This window comes from Balaenoptera physalus (genome assembly GCF_965194825.1).
Source record: "Balaenoptera physalus genome assembly, chromosome: 3".
In the NCBI taxonomy this organism is placed as follows: Eukaryota; Metazoa; Chordata; class Mammalia; order Artiodactyla; family Balaenopteridae; genus Balaenoptera; species Balaenoptera physalus.
This window is the reverse complement of record NC_138890.1, coordinates 105,106,464-105,126,446: the sequence shown is the minus strand read 5'-3', so window position 1 is coordinate 105,126,446 and position 19,983 is coordinate 105,106,464. Positions and strand designations below refer to the sequence as shown.

At 36.5% G+C, this 19,983-nt stretch overlaps 1 protein-coding gene across 1 annotated transcript in view; it reads left to right on the top strand.

Moving 5' to 3' along the window:
- The window catches only part of ADGRV1 (adhesion G protein-coupled receptor V1), a 560,219-nt gene that overhangs the window by 90,805 nt on the left and 449,431 nt on the right, over positions 1–19,983 (top strand). Inside the window, exons 24-29 of the mRNA XM_082458333.1 lie at positions 2,008–2,188; positions 3,177–3,379; positions 9,419–9,548; positions 12,177–12,257; positions 13,667–13,806; positions 17,274–17,883. Coding sequence (XP_082314459.1) covers positions 2,008–2,188; positions 3,177–3,379; positions 9,419–9,548; positions 12,177–12,257; positions 13,667–13,806; positions 17,274–17,883 — 1,345 coding nt within the window. The remainder of the gene's footprint in view (positions 1–2,007; positions 2,189–3,176; positions 3,380–9,418; positions 9,549–12,176; positions 12,258–13,666; positions 13,807–17,273; positions 17,884–19,983) is intronic.

Sequence of the window (19,983 nt, the reverse complement as noted above, 5' to 3'; positions counted from 1 at the left end):
TGCTGCAGTACAGGAATGTATACTGGAAATGTGTTTTTCAAGTGTTTTTAAATGGCCCATTAGTTATGAAATCAATTGAGTGAGTTATGAGGAAGATTTTCAAAAGAGAATAGAAAATAGCAGAGGGTATAACATATAGTAAAGGTAAATACTGTTTTGGGTACTGAGTCACCATGTGAGATACATTTATACCTTGATAGGGTCTTCAGTTTCAAACTCTTCATTTCACTAACTGAATTGAGTGAGTACTTTGGTATGCTTCAATACTTTAAAAATATTAATTGCTTCATTTTTAATGTACATCTTGATGTTTTGGTATTGCTTTTCATAGCAACATTTGTCAGCTTACTTTCTAGGGGCAAGATATTTTAAATCTTCAGACCACTACTGTTCCCTTTAGTTAAAAAATAATGACAAGATTTGGGTAGAAGTGTCATTTTTATACTTTGAGCACATTGGCCATGCCATGTATTACTTTATTAATTAAAATTTTGATTAAAATGAACATTAAGACCAAATTCAGATTCTGTCTTGGGCCTACATTAAAAAAAAAGTTCTCCAAATGCTTTTAGGCTTAATGACTAGTGTTTTGGAGATTGCATTTGGAATTACAGTTTGTTTTCAGACTGTTGTCACCCTCTTTTCTGGAAGAAACCAGGAAATCATACATCATTCCTTCCTGTCCCTCACTCCCTGTGCTCAGTCTTTAAGGCCTTGGTCTTCTATTTCCAGAACAAATTAAAATCCATCCATTTTTCCTCATCTCCATTGTCACTGAATTAGTTTAGTACCTCGTTAATTCTGGTCAGTCACCTCCTAACTCAGCACCTTGCGTCCTTTCTTGCTCTGTCCACTCTGTTTACATTCTGCCATGGTATTGATTCTAAAATGGAATTCTCATTTTGTCAGTCCCCTGCTTATGATTCTTCCATTTTCCTTTACTCTCTGTGGAGTGAAGTTCATTTTTTTAATGATAGCATGAACTGTTCCTATGATCTTGACTCCTGTTTATCTGTCCAGACTTCTCTCCCACTCTAGCCTTAGTGGTCTAATTGTAGATACCCAGATGTCTTATTCTTTCATGCTGTTGTTCCTTTTACTTGGAATGTCCTTCCTCATTATTACTCATAACTACAACTAATTCATTAAGACTTGCTTCAGACTTGTCTGTTGTAAAACCTTTACCAGATAGAGTTGATTGTTTTGTTCTCAGTTTACTTTGTGCATAACTCTATTATGACATTTTTGCATTGCATTTTAAATGTTTTTCCACAGATCTCTCTCCTACAGAAGACAGTGGGTCTCTTAGCGACTGGGGCCATTTCTAGCCCTGGCACATTGCAGATGTCAAAACATGCTTGTTCAGTTAATAAAAGAAGGAGGAATGGTTTTTTTCACTTCAAATTTTGACTTATATATTGTAGAGCATGGCTGAGTTATTGCTACTTCCTTTCCTAATTTTTTTGAGTAGTTTGTGTATGCCAGACTCATAGGGCTCATTGTAGATCTGTTTTCTAGCATTTATTGTGGATCTGTTTTCTAGCATGCGGCTGCTAGGTATGTCAGGCTTTCCTTAGGCCAGAACTAGACATGGATACATTGTCCTTTCCTATTGCCTTACCACATTCTATCAGATAACATGCAGTTCCTTAACCAGGAACTCTATACCCTGAGGTTGGTAATACCACTGTCTTTGGTACAAAGAATATATGATACTATATTGATATATCAATGTATAATATATGGTATGATATTAATACATGACTAGGATATTTTTATACAGAAAGTATTACTCTTCAGCACCCATTATTGATTAAAGAATTAATTTCTCAGATCTCTCTCTCTCTCTTTCTTTCTCTCTCACTCTCTATTTTTATGTCTAAGTTTGTGTAGAAATCTGTCATGTTAAAAAGTAACTTTGTTTGGCTGCTTTATTTTCTTCTGATAAGTGGCAAATAATTTCTGCATGCCTCATTGCTTAATGCCTTTGGATTTTTCTATTTATAGGTTCTGAATATTTATGTCCTTGATGATGATATTCCGGAGCTTAATGAGTATTTCCGTGTGACATTGGTTTCTGCGGTTCCTGGAGATGGGAAACTAGGTTCAACTCCTACCAGTGGTGCAAGCATAGACCCTGAAAAGGAAACAACAGATATCACCATCAAAGCTAGTGATCATCCATATGGTAACCAAGCCCTTTTGCAAGAATAATCCCCTCTTCTCTGGGTGTACTTGATCTCGCTAAGGGTTTAAGGGACTTCTGCAAATGATTGAAGTAGAACTCCTTCGGATGCTCTAACTTCCGGGCTCTTGGAACTTCTAAGCTGCCATTTTGAGGGACAGTGCTTGTGAAAAAAATATAAGGATCGATTTCTAAAGTTTAATAATATATTTTGAAAAGTATTTTTAAATGCAGGATTATTTTAAATGAAAAAAGTATTTTAATTCATGGTAATCAAATTTTTTTTAATTTTGAAAATTGTCCTACTGTGATATGTTAACACCTAATTGAAATACTTTGTAATTTATATTTTATTTGACTTCAAGAAGTAGCGTTATCACTGTCTGTTTATATTAGTTTCTTTTTGTCTTACGCTGAAAAGTGATAATTTTCTTTATTGGGAAACTATCATAGATGTCTGTCATAATAAGTTGAGACTGTTTTCTGCATTGAAAAGTAATAGTTCTTTTGTAGGAATAAAGCAAGACCATCCAATAAAAGATCTGTGAAGGAAACCTGGGAAGTTCTTCAACTCTGATTTTCATACTTAAATTTTCAAAAAAGCGTGTTGCAAATCCTTTAGGGTGCCATTAATTTTGTTCTGCTATAAATTGAAGGATGAATTCTAGAGAGTCAAATATGAGTAAATGTTTGATAATAGTATTTTAAAACTCCATCATTATTCTTTTTATTGATGCTTCCATTAAAAAAAGCTTTCTTTGGGTGGAGACAAGGAAAATTAGCATTTTAATTTTTAACATCCTGAAAACTTACTAACATATTCTGTCAAGAGCATGTTAGTCAAATCTTCACTCAAGTCTTTTCTAAATGAGAGCCCTCTGAATTTTATCCTGGTGATCAAAATAATCGTGTAAGATTGTTTCAAGTGAATAAGAGATTCTTCCACAGATAATTGGGGCAAGAATGCCCTGCTTCTCTTTGTATCTGCCAGGCTTGCTACAGTTCTCCACTGGGCTGCCTCCCCAGCCTGAGGACACAATGACCCTGCCCGCAAGCAGTGCTCCACACATCACCGTGCAAGAGGAAGATGGAGAAGTTAGGTTGCTGGTCGTCCGTGCTCAAGGGCTCCTGGGGAGGGTTATGGCGGAATATAGAACAGTATCACTGACAGCATTTAGTCCTGAGGACTACCAGGTAAATCACTTAATCCTTTTGAAGCAGTATTTATACTCTTAAAACAGACACGGTCCTCTTGGGGGATTGGAAGGGACTTGGCACTGTACCTGGAACTTACTAAACAAGGAAAAGAAGCATTGATGGCTTTTCAGCCTTTAAATTTCTGTGAATTAAAGTATTTCAGTCCACTAAAGCCTGACACTTAAATAGCTGTCATATTGATTTAAGATTTACAACTTGATATTTTGATACACATATACATTGTGAAATGATTACCACAGTAAGCTAATTAACATATCCATCACCTCACATAGATATAATTTTCTTTCCCTCCCTTCCTTCTTTCTTTCCTTCCTTCCTTCCTCTCTTTCTTTCAAGATGCTTAAGATCTACTCTCTTAGCAGATTTCAAGTGTACAATATAGTATTGCTCCAGAACTTACTCACCTTGCATAACTGAAACTTTGCATCCTTTGATAACTTCTCCTTATTTTCCCCTTCTTCCAGCTCCTGGCAAGCACCCTTCTAGTCTAGTTTCTGCTTCTATGAGTTTGACTGTTTTAGGCTCCACGTATTAGTGAGATCATGAAGTATTTGTCTTTCTGTGTCTGGCTTATTTTACTTAGCATGGTGTTCTTCAGGTTCATCCCTGTTGTGGCATATGACAGGATTTCCTTTTTTTTTTTAAGGCTGAATAATATTCTGTTCTATCTATCTACTATCTAATTTTCTTCATTCATCTGCTGAAAGACATTTAGGTTGTTTTCATATCTTGGCTACTGTGAATAATGCTTCAGTGAACATGGGAATGCAGATATCTCTTCAACATAGTGAATTCATTTCCTTTGGCTATATATCCAGGAGTGGAATTACTAGATCATATGACGGTTCTATTTTTAAGTTTTTGTGGACCCTGCATGCTGTTTTCTATAATTGCTATATGAGTTTGCATTCCTACCAACAGTGTACAAGCATTTCTTTTTCTCCACATCCTTTCCAATACTTGTCATCTCTTGTCTTTTTAACAGTATCCATTCTAACAGGTGTGAGGTGATATCTCATTGTGCTTTTGATTTGCATTTCCATGATGATTAGTGATGATTTGCACCTTTTCATATAGCTGTAGCCCATTTGTACGTCTCCTTTTGAGAAATGTCTATTCAGGTCCTTTATTCATTAAAAAAATTAAAAAAAAATTTATACAATTTTTAAAGGTTATGTTCCATTTACAGTTATTATAAAATATTGGCTATATTCTACATGTTATACAGTACATCCTTGAGCCTATCTTACACCCCATAGTACCTCCCACTCCCTCAGCCCTACATTGCCTCGCTACCCCACTGGTAACCATACTTTGTTCTCTATATCTGTGAGTCTGCTTTCTTTTTCTTACATTCACTAGTTTGTTGTATTGTTTAGATTCCACACATAGGTAATATCATACAGTGTTTGTCCTTCTCTGTCTGACTTATTTCACTTAGCATAATGCCCTGTAAGTCCATCCATGTTGCTACAGATGGCAAAATTTCATCCTTTTAATGGCTGAGTAATATTCCATTGTGTGTATATATATATATATATATATATATATATCCATATCTTCTTTATCCATTCATCTGTTGATGGACACTTAGGTTGCTTTCATATCTTGGCAATTGTAAATAATGCTGCTATGAACATTGGGTTGCGTGTTTCTTTTCAAATTAGTGTTTTGGGTTTTTTTTGGATATATATACTCAAGAATGGAATTGCTGGGTCATATGGTCGTTATATTTTTAGTTTTTAGAGAAACCTCCATACTGCTTTCCACTGTGGCTGCACCAATTTACATTCCCACCAACAGTGTATGAGGATTCCCTTTTCTCCACATCCTTGCCAACATTTGTTATTTGTGCTCTTTTTGATGATAGCCATTCTGACAGGTGTGAGACGATATCTCATTGTGGTTTTGATTTGCATTTCCCTGATGATTAGCTGTGTTGAGCATCTTTTCATGTGCCTGTTATCCATCTACATTTCCTCTTTGGAGAAATGTCTATTCAGTTCTTCTGCCCATTTTTTATTTGGGTTTTTTTTTTATGTTGAGTTGTATGAACTGTTTATATATGTTGGATATTAATCCCTTGTTGGTCATACCATTTGCCAATATTTTCTCCCATTCAGTAGGTTGTCTTTACATTCTGTCGATGGTTTCCTTTGCTGTGCAAAAGCTTTGAAGTTTAATTAGGTCCCATTTGTTTACTTTTGCTTCCATTGGTCTGTGTGTCTGTTTTTGTGCCAGTACCATACTGTTTTGATTACTGTAGCTTTGTAGTGTAGTATGAAGTCAGGGAGTTTGATTGCTCCAGCTCTGTCCTCAAGATTGTTTTGGCTATTCAGAGTCTTTTGTGTTTCATACAAATTTTAAAATTATTTGTTCTAGTTCTGTGAAAAATGACATTAAGGGACTTCCCTGGCAGTCCAGTGGTTAAAACTTCACCTTCCAATGCAGGGGGTGCAGGTTGATCCCTGGTTGGGGAGCTAAGATCCCACATGCCTCGTGGCCAAAAAACCAAAACATAAAACAGAAGCAATATTGTAACAAATTCAATAAAGACTCTAAAAAAGTGGTCCACATCAAAAAAACTTTAAAAAATGACATTAATATTTTGATAGGGATTGCATTGAATCTGTAGATTGCCTTGGGTAGTATGGTCATTTCAGCAATACTGATTCTTCCAATTTAAGAACACGGTATATCTTTCCATCTATTTGTGTCATCTTCAGTTTCTTTCATCATCATCGTATAGTTTTCAGAGTACAAGTCTTTTACTTCCTTAGGTAGGTTTACTCCTAGGTATTTTATTCTTTTTGACGCGATTGTAAATGTGACTGTTTCCTTAATTTCTCTGATACTTTGTTGTTAGTGTATAGAAATGCAACAGATTTCTGTATATTAATTTTGTATCCTGCAACTTTACCAGATTCGTTGATGAGCTCTAGTAGTTTTCTGGTGGTCTCTTTAGGATTTTCTATGTATAGTATCATGTTGTCTGCAAACAGTGACAGTTTTACTTTTTCCTTTCCAATTTGGATTCCTTTTATTTTTTTTCTTGTCTGACTGCTGTGTCTAGGACTTCCAATACTATGTTGAATTAAAGTGGCGAGAGTGGGTATCCTTGTCTTGTTCCTGATCTTAGAAGAAATGCTTTCAGCTTTTCACCGTTGAATATGTTGTTAGCTGTGGGTTTGTCATATATGGCCATCCCCAATCTCCAGTTGGATTATCATTTTCTTTAATAACTAAAACAAAATGAAACAAACAAACAAAAATCTATGTATGTATCCTTCATGACTATCAGAAAGCTAATACCCTTGGAGATGTTTCTGAGAATTTTCAGGCCATGGGTTGCAGAATGGATGTTGTGTTAGCAGGTATGAAAACAACATGAACCTCATTGTACACCTCCATTAGAGCTCTTGTGACCAGGTGCATTGTCAATGAGCAGTAATATTTTGAAAGGAATATTTTTTTCTGAGAAGTAGGTCTCTACAGTAGGCTTAAATATTTAGTAAACCATGTTGTCAACAGATGTGCTGTCATCTAGGCTTTGTTGTTCCACTTACAGAGCACAGGTATAGTAGATTTAGCATAATTCTTAAGGGCCCTAGGATTTTCGGAATGGTAAATGAGCATTGGCTTCAACGTAAAGTCACCAGCTGCATTAGCCCCTGATAAGAAAGTTAGCCTGTCTTTTGAGGCTTTGAATCCTGCCATTGAATTCTCCTGTCTAGTTATGAAAGTCCTAGATGGCGTTTTCTTCCAGTATAACACTGTTTTAACTACATTGAAAATCTCTTGTTTCGTGCAGCCACCTTCATTCATTATCTTAGTTAGATCTCCTGGATAACTTGCTGAAGCTTCTACATCAGCACTTGCTGTTTCACCTTGTACTTCTGTGTTATAGAGATGGCATCTTCCCATCAACCTTATGAACTAACCTCTCCTAGCTTCAAACTTTTCTTCTGCAGCTTCCTTACCTCTCTCAGCCTTTATGGAACTGAAGAGAGTTAGGGCCTTGCTGTGGATTAGGCTTTGGCTTAAGGGAATGTTGTGGCTGGTTTGATTTTCTATATAACTACTAAAACTTTCTCCATATCATCAATAAGGCTGTTTTGTTTTCTTATCATTCATGAGTTCACTGGAGTAGCACTTTTAATTTCCTTCAAGAACTTTTCCATTGCATTTAATACTTAGCTAACTGTTTGGCTCAAGAGGTGTAGGTTTTGGCCTGTCTTGGCTTTTGACATGCCTTTCTCACTAAGCTTAATAATTATTTCTAGCTTTTGATTTAAAGTGAGAGACATGTGACTCTTCCTTTCACTTGAACACTTAGAGGTCATTGTAGACTTACTGATCAGCCTAATTTCAATATTGTTGTATCTAAGGGAATAGGAGGCCCCAGAAGAGGGAGAGAGATGGGGGAATGGCTAGTCAGTGGAGCAGTCAGAGCACACACAATTATTAAATTAGCTGTCTTATATGGGTGTAGTTCCCTGTGCCCCAAAACAATTACAATAGTAACATCAAAGATCACTGATCACAGATCACCGTTTACAAATATAACAATAATGAAAAAGTTTGAAGTATTGTGAGAATTACCAAAATGTGACACAGAGACAAGAAGTAAGGGAATGCTATTGGAAAACATGGAACCAATAAACTTGCTCTACGCAGAGTCGCTAAAACCTTTAACTTGTAAAAAATACAATATCTGCAAGGTGCAATAAGGCGAAGTGCAATGAAATAAGTTATGCCTGTAGAAATTTGGAAGTTGGGAACATATACATGACATTAAAAGCCTAGAATATGGTAACCTTTTCTAGAGATAGGGTCTAGAGGGAATCTGATGAAAAATAGTTTTTCCAGGTCCTAGGAGAATGTTAAAATTGGCAAAGAACACAAAGATGAGCTAAAAAGGTAGGAAAAATAGGAAATGTGGTTATCACAGAATACCAGAGAGAGAGGGAGTGGCCAATTGTTTAAGATATTGCTAAGGTCAAATAATATGGTTTCCTAAGACAGTCAAATGTTATTTCTGCTGTTAAGATTTGTAGAATTACTCCTTTGATGACTGCACTCTAGGCAAGGTTAATTACTTTCTTTTCTTGAGCTGCTATATGTCTTTTATAGCAGTTGTTTTCTATCCTATGCTTAATACTCCTTAGGGAATGTTTGCGTGGAGATACAGATATGATTTGGCTGTTTTTGAATCCCAAGCATCTAAAATGGTGCAGCGCACATGCTGTGTGTTTGAAAATATTGAAAATAATTAGTAAGTGAGTGATTAAGTGCATTGGTACTTGGGTTCCTCAGTTTAGCTTTAGGATCATTAATTGCTCCGCAGGATGAAATATAGTTGTCCGCAAAAGCTAACCCTAGAAAAAATTTAAACATCTTTAAAATTTATTGTCATGACTTGAGGGGAAAATGCTTATATTAGATAGTGGGAGAAAAAGGGCCTTAAGACTTTAAATAACTACTTTTCTAGTAGCTATGAACTTTTCTGATGGGAGATCTGTATTGCGAATTGCAATTGTGATATAATCAAGGAAAGATTAATGCCCAGTGGATTGATATTTATTATTGCCAGGGGAAATTTTTGGAATGAAAATACCATTATTATTATGCAGTGAGTATTTAAATTACTCAATGACATAAACCGAATAGTTCTCAATATACTTAATCAAAAGAATTCCATGCATCTCATTGACTTAATTCTTTAGGAATTTGTGGATGTCACCTATTCAGATTTCTCATTTGCCTTAAAAATTTTTTTTGATGAATAGGAAAATAAGAGAGATCAAAATCCATCTGCTTTATTTAGTTTGAGGATATTTGTTTAGAATTTATATTGAACACTATTCATATCCACTTAAATGTTTTCAATTTTATATTTTACTTCATCTGTTTCAGTATTTATAACAATTTGGGATATAGTGAACATTCTCATTTTACACATTCACGTACAGAATAATTATAATCTAATGGATAAATCTTTTATTTATATTTCAGAGTGTTGCTGGTACCTTAGAATTTCAACCAGGAGAAAGATTTAAGTACATTTCTGTTAACATCACTGATAATTCTATTCCTGAATTGGAAAAATCCTTTAAAGTTGAGTTGTTAAACTTGGAGGGAGGAGGTAAGACTCAAAAATGTCAAATATTTACTTGTACACTCACCATAGTGGTAGTAGATTCTATTAAGGAAATAGGTTCTTTTGAATTAACCTATTGTGCTGGTTTTCCCCCTTTCATTACCCATTGGTCTTTTCCTAAAGTAGATGTGCTTTTACAATGAAATAATTTAATTATACTGAATCACCAAATTATAGCTATCATTCAGAGTAGGTGCCCCTAAAATCATCTCTCTATCTTCTTCCTTATTTCAGTTTTCACAGCAGCTCCTTTAGAGCTACCTCCAGCTGTAGAACAGGTCAAAGTTAATCTCTTTAGATAATCCATTATGAGGTGATTATCAATAAAACAGGTTAACAATACCTTACTCTCAATTCTGTAATGCCGAAAACTCTGACTGTCACAGATTTTTGGAGTCAAAAATCCATTTTGTGGCAAAACTCATCTGTATTGAAGACAGGCTACTTATAATCTTTATTTATCCCACTTAGATTAACTACATATGTTTCTTTGCAGAAGTATCACTGTGTTTGATTATCAGGTGCTACTGGGGGTGTTACAGTATACATGAGATGTGTACCATATTACCTTTATAAATGTAAGAATTTGGGAGTTGGTATGGTATTCATCAGGTCAGTCTCTTCCATTACAAAACTGGTATTATTAGCTTATTATTATTTTTATGTTTTGATGAAGAAAGTCATAGTACTGAGTAAGCCATCCAAAGGGAGAAATTGGGTAAGACAGAAATACTAAGATTGTCTTTTAGTATGCAGTGAGACTTTGGGGTAAGTATGACAAAATTTTCCCATGTTTCCCTTCCTTGTTTTCCCAAAGCCCAGGTGGCAGCAAAGGAGGACAAGCCAGGGAAATGATTAAACAGCGCCACAGCTTGGTTGACTACATAAAACAGTGAAAGTATGCTGGACAACCTGCTGGGCTGGTGTCATGTAACAATACCAGCTTTGCTTGTCTTCTAGAGACAAGTCCTTTCATTTCCAAATCATTATTTTCATGAAACGACTTCATTAATCAGAGGTCACTATAAAGTATTTGAAGAGTTGTTCTTTGTATTACTTATAGCTAAAAATACTTGTGTAATAGAGAAACTGTTAGCGTTACCTAATATTGATTAATAAGGAGCATCAAATATTCTTCAGAAATGATATTTGTGATCATAGTGATACTTGTGATTTTATATAGAAACTTCCTCCTGTATCTCTAGAATATGCATCGTTATGTATTAATTGGGCATGAGTACTCATTTGAAAACCAATCTTGCTCCTTAAGTGGGCAATACTGGCAGAGAATCTGATCCTCCCCGCCCCCTTTGAGTGCGCATTGGAGGCAGAGGAATCTAGACGCTGGCCTCCATTCCTCGAGTCGTAGCTGGGAGTGCCTAAGAGGTGAAATAGCTTGTAGAGCTAAATTCTTTTGAGGATCAAAGGAAAAACCCTTATTCCTCACTGTTTTGCCTATAAGACTAATTCTACATATGATAGCCACCTGAGTAGATGTTTTATGCTAGCCAGGGTACCTTGGTGTTAAATTTCACCCCTCTTCCTCACAACTTGTGGTTAATATGGAAGCCAAGCCATGCACTGGATAGTCCCTGAAATCCGTTTTGCCTCTAATGTCTTTAAGATCATTTCAGGTTTTGGGTGCCATAAATTCTCATATATATCCCAGTCCTTTGGAGGGGAAGCACAGAAGAGCAGGGCAGATCTTAGACTGGCATGTCAATCAAGGATACTGGTAGAAGCACATAGGTGTGGATGTGGTCTTGCTACTCTTACTCCTTTTCCACTGCTGCCATCGCTGCCCTTCCTGTCTTCTTTGTTTGCAAATATTTGGCATAATAATGGTTGGCTTGTGAGTGTAGTGGAAGTAAAGTTAGAATCACTTTCTCTTTATTATAGTCTTTATATATTGCCAGGATACTTCATTTTCTACACTATTATTTATTTGGTCTGTACAGTAGTTCTGTAAAAGGCAGCAGACACCTTTCATAGGTGAGAAAAGTGAGGTACCAAGAGGTTTAGTGACTTGCTGAAGGTTTTACAAATGGTGTCTCTCACAGCCAGGGCTGAAGCTGAGGTTTTTAGGCTGCTTGTTTAGGATTCTTTGAGAAATGTCAGTGGCAAAAGGGTGATCAAGCCTGAGAATGGTACATATGGTGGGAATTTAAGTGTGTGGTTGAAGGGAAATGTTAGATGCCTTTCCCTAATTTTGAATTGGTGGTTGTAAGCGGTAAGGTGACTGTCAAAGGTATGTAGGACTAAGTGTAAGCTGATACGTGCACGCAGATGTTTAAAAACTATTTAAAATGTTAAAAACAATTTACACTGTTGTAAAGTGAAAATTTAAAAATAAAACTAGTTAAATTGGCAGAAATGGGACATGCCAATTACAGCCTACATGGAATATTTCCTGAAGCTATGAATGAAAGTTTTATATATTGGTAGCTTGACTAATGTTACACTATTACCACCTAATCTGTTTTTTTTTTGAAGAATGCATGTCTAATATTACTGTATTTTCCTCTTTGCTGGATATGTTTTAAGAACTCTCAATTTTCTCATTGTGTCAACGTGTGTTGCGTGGGTTGTGTCTCTGTGTTTCTCCTTGTGAAGTGACTGAACTCTTTAGGGTTGATGGCAGTGGTAGTGGTGATGGGGACATGGAATTCTTCCTTCCAGCTATTCACAAACGTGGTAAGCAGCTGTTCCAAGGCCCTTTACTATTCTACATTTTAACTTTTCTTTTTAGAGACAAGAAAATTAACCATTTATTGATACCTACTACATGCAGGTCCTTTATGTATTTCGTCTCATTAACCAGCACAACTTTATGAAGTATTATTTGTTCCGTGTTATTGTCAGCCAGCTAGAAAGTGATCAAATCACAATCAGGTCCTGTCTGCCTCCAAAGCCCAGACTCTCCTCCTCTCTGTGTGAACCTAATGCAGTTTCCTGATTCTAATTGTAACAGAAATTTTGCTTGGTATCATTTACAAAAGTGATTATTGAAAAAGATTTTACATCGCTTTGAGTACCTGAAAAAGAGATAAATAGAACATTTATACTTTCATGTAGAATGTATCACACTGATTTTCTTTACGAAAACAAATGGGTCTTTATATGTAACTTTTAATCAGAACAAATGGGAAAGAGAAATTAAGAAGAAAACAAATGGGGAGGATAAGTTGCCAGTTAATGGGTGGGAATATTGAAAAGAGGATGCCTTTTGAATTATATTCGTATACAAACATGATTCAGCTTTTTACCTCAAATATTTTTCATATTAAGGGAGAATACATAGAATACTTGTTTTCTTTAGGGAGCACTTAACTAACCCTCAAAAGGATTCCTGTTGAGGAATCCTCAGAACATTCCTTTTTCACCATGTCAGGTTTTATATTTTAGTTTCAGAACTCAGGTTCCCACCCCTCTCATTCCTGACTTCCATCAATGCCTCATGTAACTTCTGTATTTAATTACTCTCCTAATTTAGGCATTGTTTATTTTGTCATTCGAATCCATTAATACAACATAAATGTTGAACATACTTCTTAGGAAAAAATTAAATACTTCTTTAGATCTTGGCATCTTTTTAGTTATAGGACTGGATGAGAACAGGAGAGGTAGATCTATAATATCATAATATGATGAAAATAAGCCTAGAATTAATGCACATTTGGAAACCAAGAATCTGTGCAGTCAGATTGATGAAAATCCTAGGGAAACTACTGTTTCATAAGGGTAAGAATCATTTTGGCTCACGTTCTTCTGAGGTTAACAAAGGTCATGGGAGACTTTCCCTACATGCTCCATGTTAAAGAATGTTCTCTTTCATAGAGAAGAAAAAGAAAAACAAGTTTTCCTTATTCATCTTCAAGTGCTTATGCAGCACTTGTATATCACGTTAGTGCCCAGACAGAAGAAGGTCATAAAAGCATGAATATGTGTGGCAGCCATTTGTGTGTGCCTTTCTTTCTAAAGCAAATTAGAACATGCTCAGTGAATGGTACATCTCTTTTCAAAAAGTTGTTCCTTGCTTTTCCCTTTGGTTTGTAAATTACTGATTAACATTTTCTTCTGTTTGTTGGAACTTATCCATGCAGCCAGTCTAGGAGCGGCTTCCCAAATTCTAGTGACAATTGCAGCCTCTGACCATGCTCACGGTGTATTTGAATTTAGCCCTGAGTCACTCTTTGTCAGTGGAACTGAACCAGAAGATGGGTACAGCACTGTTATATTAAAGGTGAGTACGTTTTTCTCCATTCCTAAACATTGCTTTTAACACTGTTTTATTGTATTATTAAGGTGTACTTTATGTTCATTTTTTTCTATTTAAGTGGAGGGGAATGAGTCTAGAGGCACAGACAATTCAAACTGCTAATTAAACAGTGATTTGGCATTTGTCTTTGTATTTCACTTTGCATACAAATTCATCTCATGACTCTGAGGATTCCTGACTCTTTAAGGAATACAGTGGATCTGTACTACATAGATTTTTATATTGATTCACATAGGCTGTGGTCACAAACATCTCCAAAATCTCTTTGGCTTACTACAACAAAGATTTATTTTTCACTCATGGTTTATGTCCATCTGAGGTGGGCTGTCATCAGTGACTTAGGACTGAGGATTGTAGAGGCTACATCTCAACAGGTGCTTCTCTCTCCACGGAGTGGGGAAATGTGAATGTGAGGAACTGCACACTGGCTCTTCAGCTTCTTTCTGGAAGTGATTCACAGCATTTCCACTTAACTTCTTTGGTCAAAGCAAGTGCAAGTCACATGACAACGCTAATGTAACCAGGTAGAGAAGTGCAATCCTGGCTTGTATCTCTCCCAGAAGGAAAGAAAATCCAAAACATTTGTGAACAGCAATAATAACAACTCTGTGTGTGTGTGTGTGTATGTCTGTATGTCTGTATGTCTGTGTGTGTCTACTCTGCATTCATCCAGTAGGAATTAAGTAGGATTCTATGGTTAAATAACTTAGAGGAGCTAGAAACTGGCTCAGCTTTCTCAGATTTTATACAAGTGATATGAAGGATCACTCAAAATATATCCTTTTTGTGTTCTTATGGCAGATCTTCAGTAAACTGTTGTGGAGTAAATTAAACAACTTCAGAAGGAATAACTAATTTATTTTATTATTATTATTTTTTTGGCTGCTTTGGGTCTTCGTTGCTGTGCACAGGCTTCTCATTGCGGTGGCTTCTCTTGTTGTGGAGCACGAGCTCTAGGCGTGCGGGCTCAGTAGTTGCAGCATGTGGGCCCTAGAGCACGTGGGCTTCAGTAGTTGTGGCGCATGGGCTCAGTAGTTGCGGTGCGCAGGCTCTAGGGTGCGTGGGCTTCAGTAGTTGTGTGCTCGGGCTCAGTAGTTGTGGCTCATGAGCTTAGTTGCTCCACAACATGTGGGGTTGAGTGGGGTTACTTTTCGTTGCGGTGCGCGGGCTTCTCATTGCAGTGGCTTCTCTTGTTGCAGAGCATGGGCTCTAGGTAAGCAGGCTCAGTAGCTGCAGCATGCGGGCCCTAGAGCACATGGGCTTCAGTTGTGGCATGCAGGTGCAGTAGTTGTGGCTCATTGGCTTAGTTGCTCCATGGCACATGGGATCTTCCTGGACCAGGGATTGAACCCGTGTCCCCTGCATTGGCAGGCAGATTCTTAACCACTGTGCCACCAGAGAAATCCCGATAACTAATTATTGGATTGGCCAAAAAGTTCCTTCGGTCTTAAAGTAAAAATAAAAGACACATTTTTCATTTTCACCAAGAACTTTATTGAACAACGTATTCACCCTTCTGTTCCACTGCCTTCCGCCATTTTTCAGGCAACGTCATAATTCCATCTTCCCAAAACTTTTTATCTTTTTGAGCAAAGAACTATTCCAGGTGTCTTTTACAGTCTTCCAGGGAATTGAAGTTTTTTCCATTAAGAGAATTTTGTAAAGACTGAAATAAATGGAAATCCGAAGGTACAGTGTCTGGTGAATATGGCGGATGAATCAGAACCTCCCAGCCAAGCTGTAACAGTTTTGCCTGGTCATCAAAGAAACATATGGTCTTGTGTTATCCTAGTGGAAGATTTTGTGTTCTTTGTTGACTAATTCTGGATGCTTTTCGTCGAATGCTGCTTTCAGTTGGTCTAGTTGGAAGCAGCACTTGTTGGAATTAATCATTTGGTTTTCCGGAAGGAGCTCATAATAGAGGACTCCCTTCCAATCCCACCATATACACAACATCACCTTCTTTGGATGAAGACCAGCCTTTGGTGTGGTTGGTGGTGGTTCATTTCACTTGCCCCACGATCTCTTCCATTCCACATTATTGTACAGTATCCACTTTTCATCGTCCATCTCAATTTGTTTTAAAAACGGAACATTTTCATTACATTTCAGTAGAGAATCGCATGCGAAAATGCAGTCAAGAGGGTTTTTTTCTCTTAACTTATGTGGAACCCAAACATCAAAGCGGTTAACATAACCAAGCTGCTGCAGATGATTTTCAATGCTTGATTTGGATATTTTGAGTATGTCGGCTATCTCCCATGTGGTATAATGTTGATTGTTCTCAAGTAATGTTTTTATTTGATTGCTGTCAATTTTAACTGGTCTACCCAACCGTGGAGTATCGTCCAGCGAGAAATCTCCAACATGAAACTTCACAAACCACTTTTGACATGTTCAATCAGTCACAGCACCTTCTCCATACACTGCACAAATCTTTTTTTGCATTTCAGTTGTGTTTTTACCTATCTTGAGATAATACAGCTATATGCTGAAAATGTTGCTTTTTTCTTCCATCTTTAATATTAAAATGGCTACACAAAAATTCACCAATTTTGTTAAGTTTTCTTTTTTTTAATGCACGCTGATATGATAGCTGTCACAATACAATCTAACAAAATTGTTTCTAATGAAATTAAAGACAACTAAGCACTACTAGAGCCATCTTACGGAAAAAAATCAAATGAACTCTTTGGCCAACCCAATACTAAAGAAAGAAAAAAAAAAGGAGTAAGGGAAAGCATCAAGTTTTATAAATTCCTGTCTCTAACTTTATTTTGAGCCAGCATTCATATTTTAAGTATAAATAAAAATTACTTTTAGTTGGGACTTAACTTGAAGTGATTTTTTTTAGGCTTTTTATTCTTTTTAACATAACTGTTGACAAAATATTTCTTGCTTTTTAAATGTGTTTTATATAACCTTGGGTTATATACTTTTTTGGTGAATTTTTGTTTTTTATATTATATTGAACATACAATTAAATATAATTTGTTTTAAAAAATGAGTTTTATGGCTAACTTTTCAGAAAAATTATGAGTCATCTATTCCTTACAATAAAGTATATACCTTCTTTGCAGGAAATGTAAACATCTTCATGAATATACTTAAATATAAGACACTGTTAATTACCTTTGCTTTATTACTAATATATGTTATAGTTGCAGAAGTGATACAGCTATAGTTTAGTTAGAAGCTAAAAATGTTCAGTCAGTCTGTCGTTTCATGCAACAATCACGTTTTAAGTGGGACTCCCTGAAGGTCTTCACGTATGGGTAGTACATTGCCTTCAAGAATTTTATATTCTTGAGAACAGCTTATATAAAATAAAGTAAAAAATTAATGTCCCTTTATCATTCTGTATTTACAGACCTCTAAGTCAATGGTTTTAATTCCTCTTTTAATACATTTTAATATTAAATATTTTAAAGATTATGAGAAGTCATGGGACTCTGTCTCGAGTGACTTTGCTTTGGAGCATAGACTCTGATCCTGATGGCGATCTGGCCTTCACCTCTGGCAACGTCACATTTGAGATTGGACAGAAGAGTGCCAACGTCACAGTGGACATACTGCCTGATGAAGATCCAGAATTGGATAAGGCATTCTCTGTGTCTATCCTCAGTGTCTCCAGTGGCTCTTTGGGAGTTCATACTAATGCCACATTAATAGTTTTGGCTAGTGATGATCCTTATGGGGTCTTCATCTTTTCTGAGAAAAATAGACCTATTAAAGTGGAGGAAGCCACCCAGAACATCACGTTGTCAATAATAAGGTTAAAAGGCCTCCTGGGAAGAGTCAAGGTCACATATGCAACACTGGATGATATGGAAAAACTGCCTTATTTTCCACCTAATTTAGCCAGAGCAACTCAAGGAAAAGACTATATTCCAGCTTCTGGATTCGCTCTTTTCAGAGCCAATCAGAGTGAGGCAACAATAACTATTTCAATTTTGGATGATGATGAACCAGAAAGGTCGGAGTCTTTGTTTATTGAACTGCTCAACTCTACTTTAATAGAGAAAGTACAGAATCGCCCAAGTAAGTAACCATTAGTGTGTTGTTATTATTATTAGAGGTAAGAATCCTGAAACAATAAATTAAGAATTTGGTATAGTAGAAAATTCTATAAAAATAATAAGTTCTAACTTTGAAAGCATCTTCTTACAAAAGTTTATCGATAAGGCAAATGGAAGTGGGACACTTGAAAACATGAAATCATGTTTTAAAAGCCTGTTACATTCCCAGACTAAATTTTTAGAAGTGTCTGTGTAATCCAGTGTAACTGATCTCTAGTACTATTGTACTTGATATTGTAGCTTCCAAAACATTCTGGAATCAATCTGGGGATTCCAAGGACAGTCCTAGTAGCAAGATCCTGAGTCTCTTTCACCTTGATCCACTCTGGAAGATTCCTTAAACAACAGAGTCTCTTTGTATTAGTGAGGAGCATGAGTGAGGATCTGGCAACTGCATGAGGGAAGTGGGGGGACAGGGCTATGTAGTAGTAAGAAATCCTGGAAATTTTGTGGGTCACCGTGAGAGCTGAGAAGAAGGCAGTGGTTGGGGATAAGAATGAGGAATGCAGAGTGACCCGTGTTGGGCAGAGGATCTGGCGCAGCGGCTGCTATTGGAACACAGCAGCCTCTACCCCTGGGGTTGTGGCTCAGTAGCTTTGTAGAGAGAGGGGGGCTACTAGTTGAGAGCAGGGCCTGAGCTTGGGAAGCTAAAGGTAGTTATTGCACTATAGCTTGTTCATTAGTCACATCTCTCTGCGAAGACGTATAACTTTAGAAAGGGGGTTTTAAATAAAGAGAAGAATCTAGATTTCCTGGAACAAGACAACAAGGAAAGGAAGAATGGTGATATTAATTTAATATCAGTTTTAGGATAATATTTGTAAATATTTATAAATGTAATACAGTAAATAAATCTGTATCTAACAATATAATAAAACCTTCTTAAGGAAATTGGAATTAAATAGTCCAAAGAGTAAAATTTAAGATCTGCATGTTGACTGTGTTCTGCCATATAGATTAAGGTTTCTTACAAGTAAATTTCTTCACCTTACTGATATACTGTATAGTAAGCACCATTCTTGCCCACAGTGTAATTGTAGTCTAGGGTTATAGAAGGAAATCTAGGACAACTGCTAGCATTAAATTTTCAGGTTACAGTCAAGGTTAAAATTCTCACACAATAACCCATCCCTTTTTTTCTTAGCAAGATTTAGCATCAGTTATAATAGCAAATACATTGAAAAAAACCCCAATAATTAGTCTTATTAAGTAAGAATTATAAAATATAGCCCTGTTTTCAAGGAACTCACAGTTTATTGAGTGAGCTAGAAATAAAACCGGGAGGGAGGATCGCATATAGCAGTGGCTAGGAGCGATGGTTGCTGGTGCAGATAACTTAGGTTCAAGTGTATAGTAATAAATTGTTGCCCATAAACTTTTAAAGCCCCAGTTTCCTAATCTACAATACAGAATTATTATAGGGCTTAAATATCATAATATATGTGAAAATGAATACAGTGTCTGGCACGTGGTAAGCATTCAACAAATGTGAACGATTATTATTAATAAAGTGGTGTATGCAAAATATCAATGTGCTGTGGAATGGCAGAAACAGTCAACATGTATTTATGCTTGATATGTTCTTGGAACCATGCAGCATACTTGGGGCGATTCAGAATAGGCATAAGCTATGATGTGAAATAATTAAAGGACAATTAAGTGCATTAGAAAGAAAACAGTAAGTGTCATTAGAAATGAAGAAAAAGAACAATTAAATGCAAATCTATGTGATATTGTCTCCATTTTAATAGGCAAAATCAGTGTAGGACCTGATAGGGTCTCTGTACTCTGCTCTGAGTGTAATCATCAACCTTCAGGAGAGCAGTGTGAGAAGACTGGTGATGAACAGGCGCAGGGCAGGATGAACAGTCGTGGATAATTGAAGGTTTGATGAGGAATTTCATATAGAGAGCAAGAGATTAGACAAACCCTTACATGATGCCTCTTAATTGTGTCCAGCAGGTACTATTCTAATGCCTTCGCTTACTTCCTCAACATCTTTGTGCCCTTGATTCCACATCTGTAAAATGTGGACAGTGTTACCCACCACACAGAGATGGTA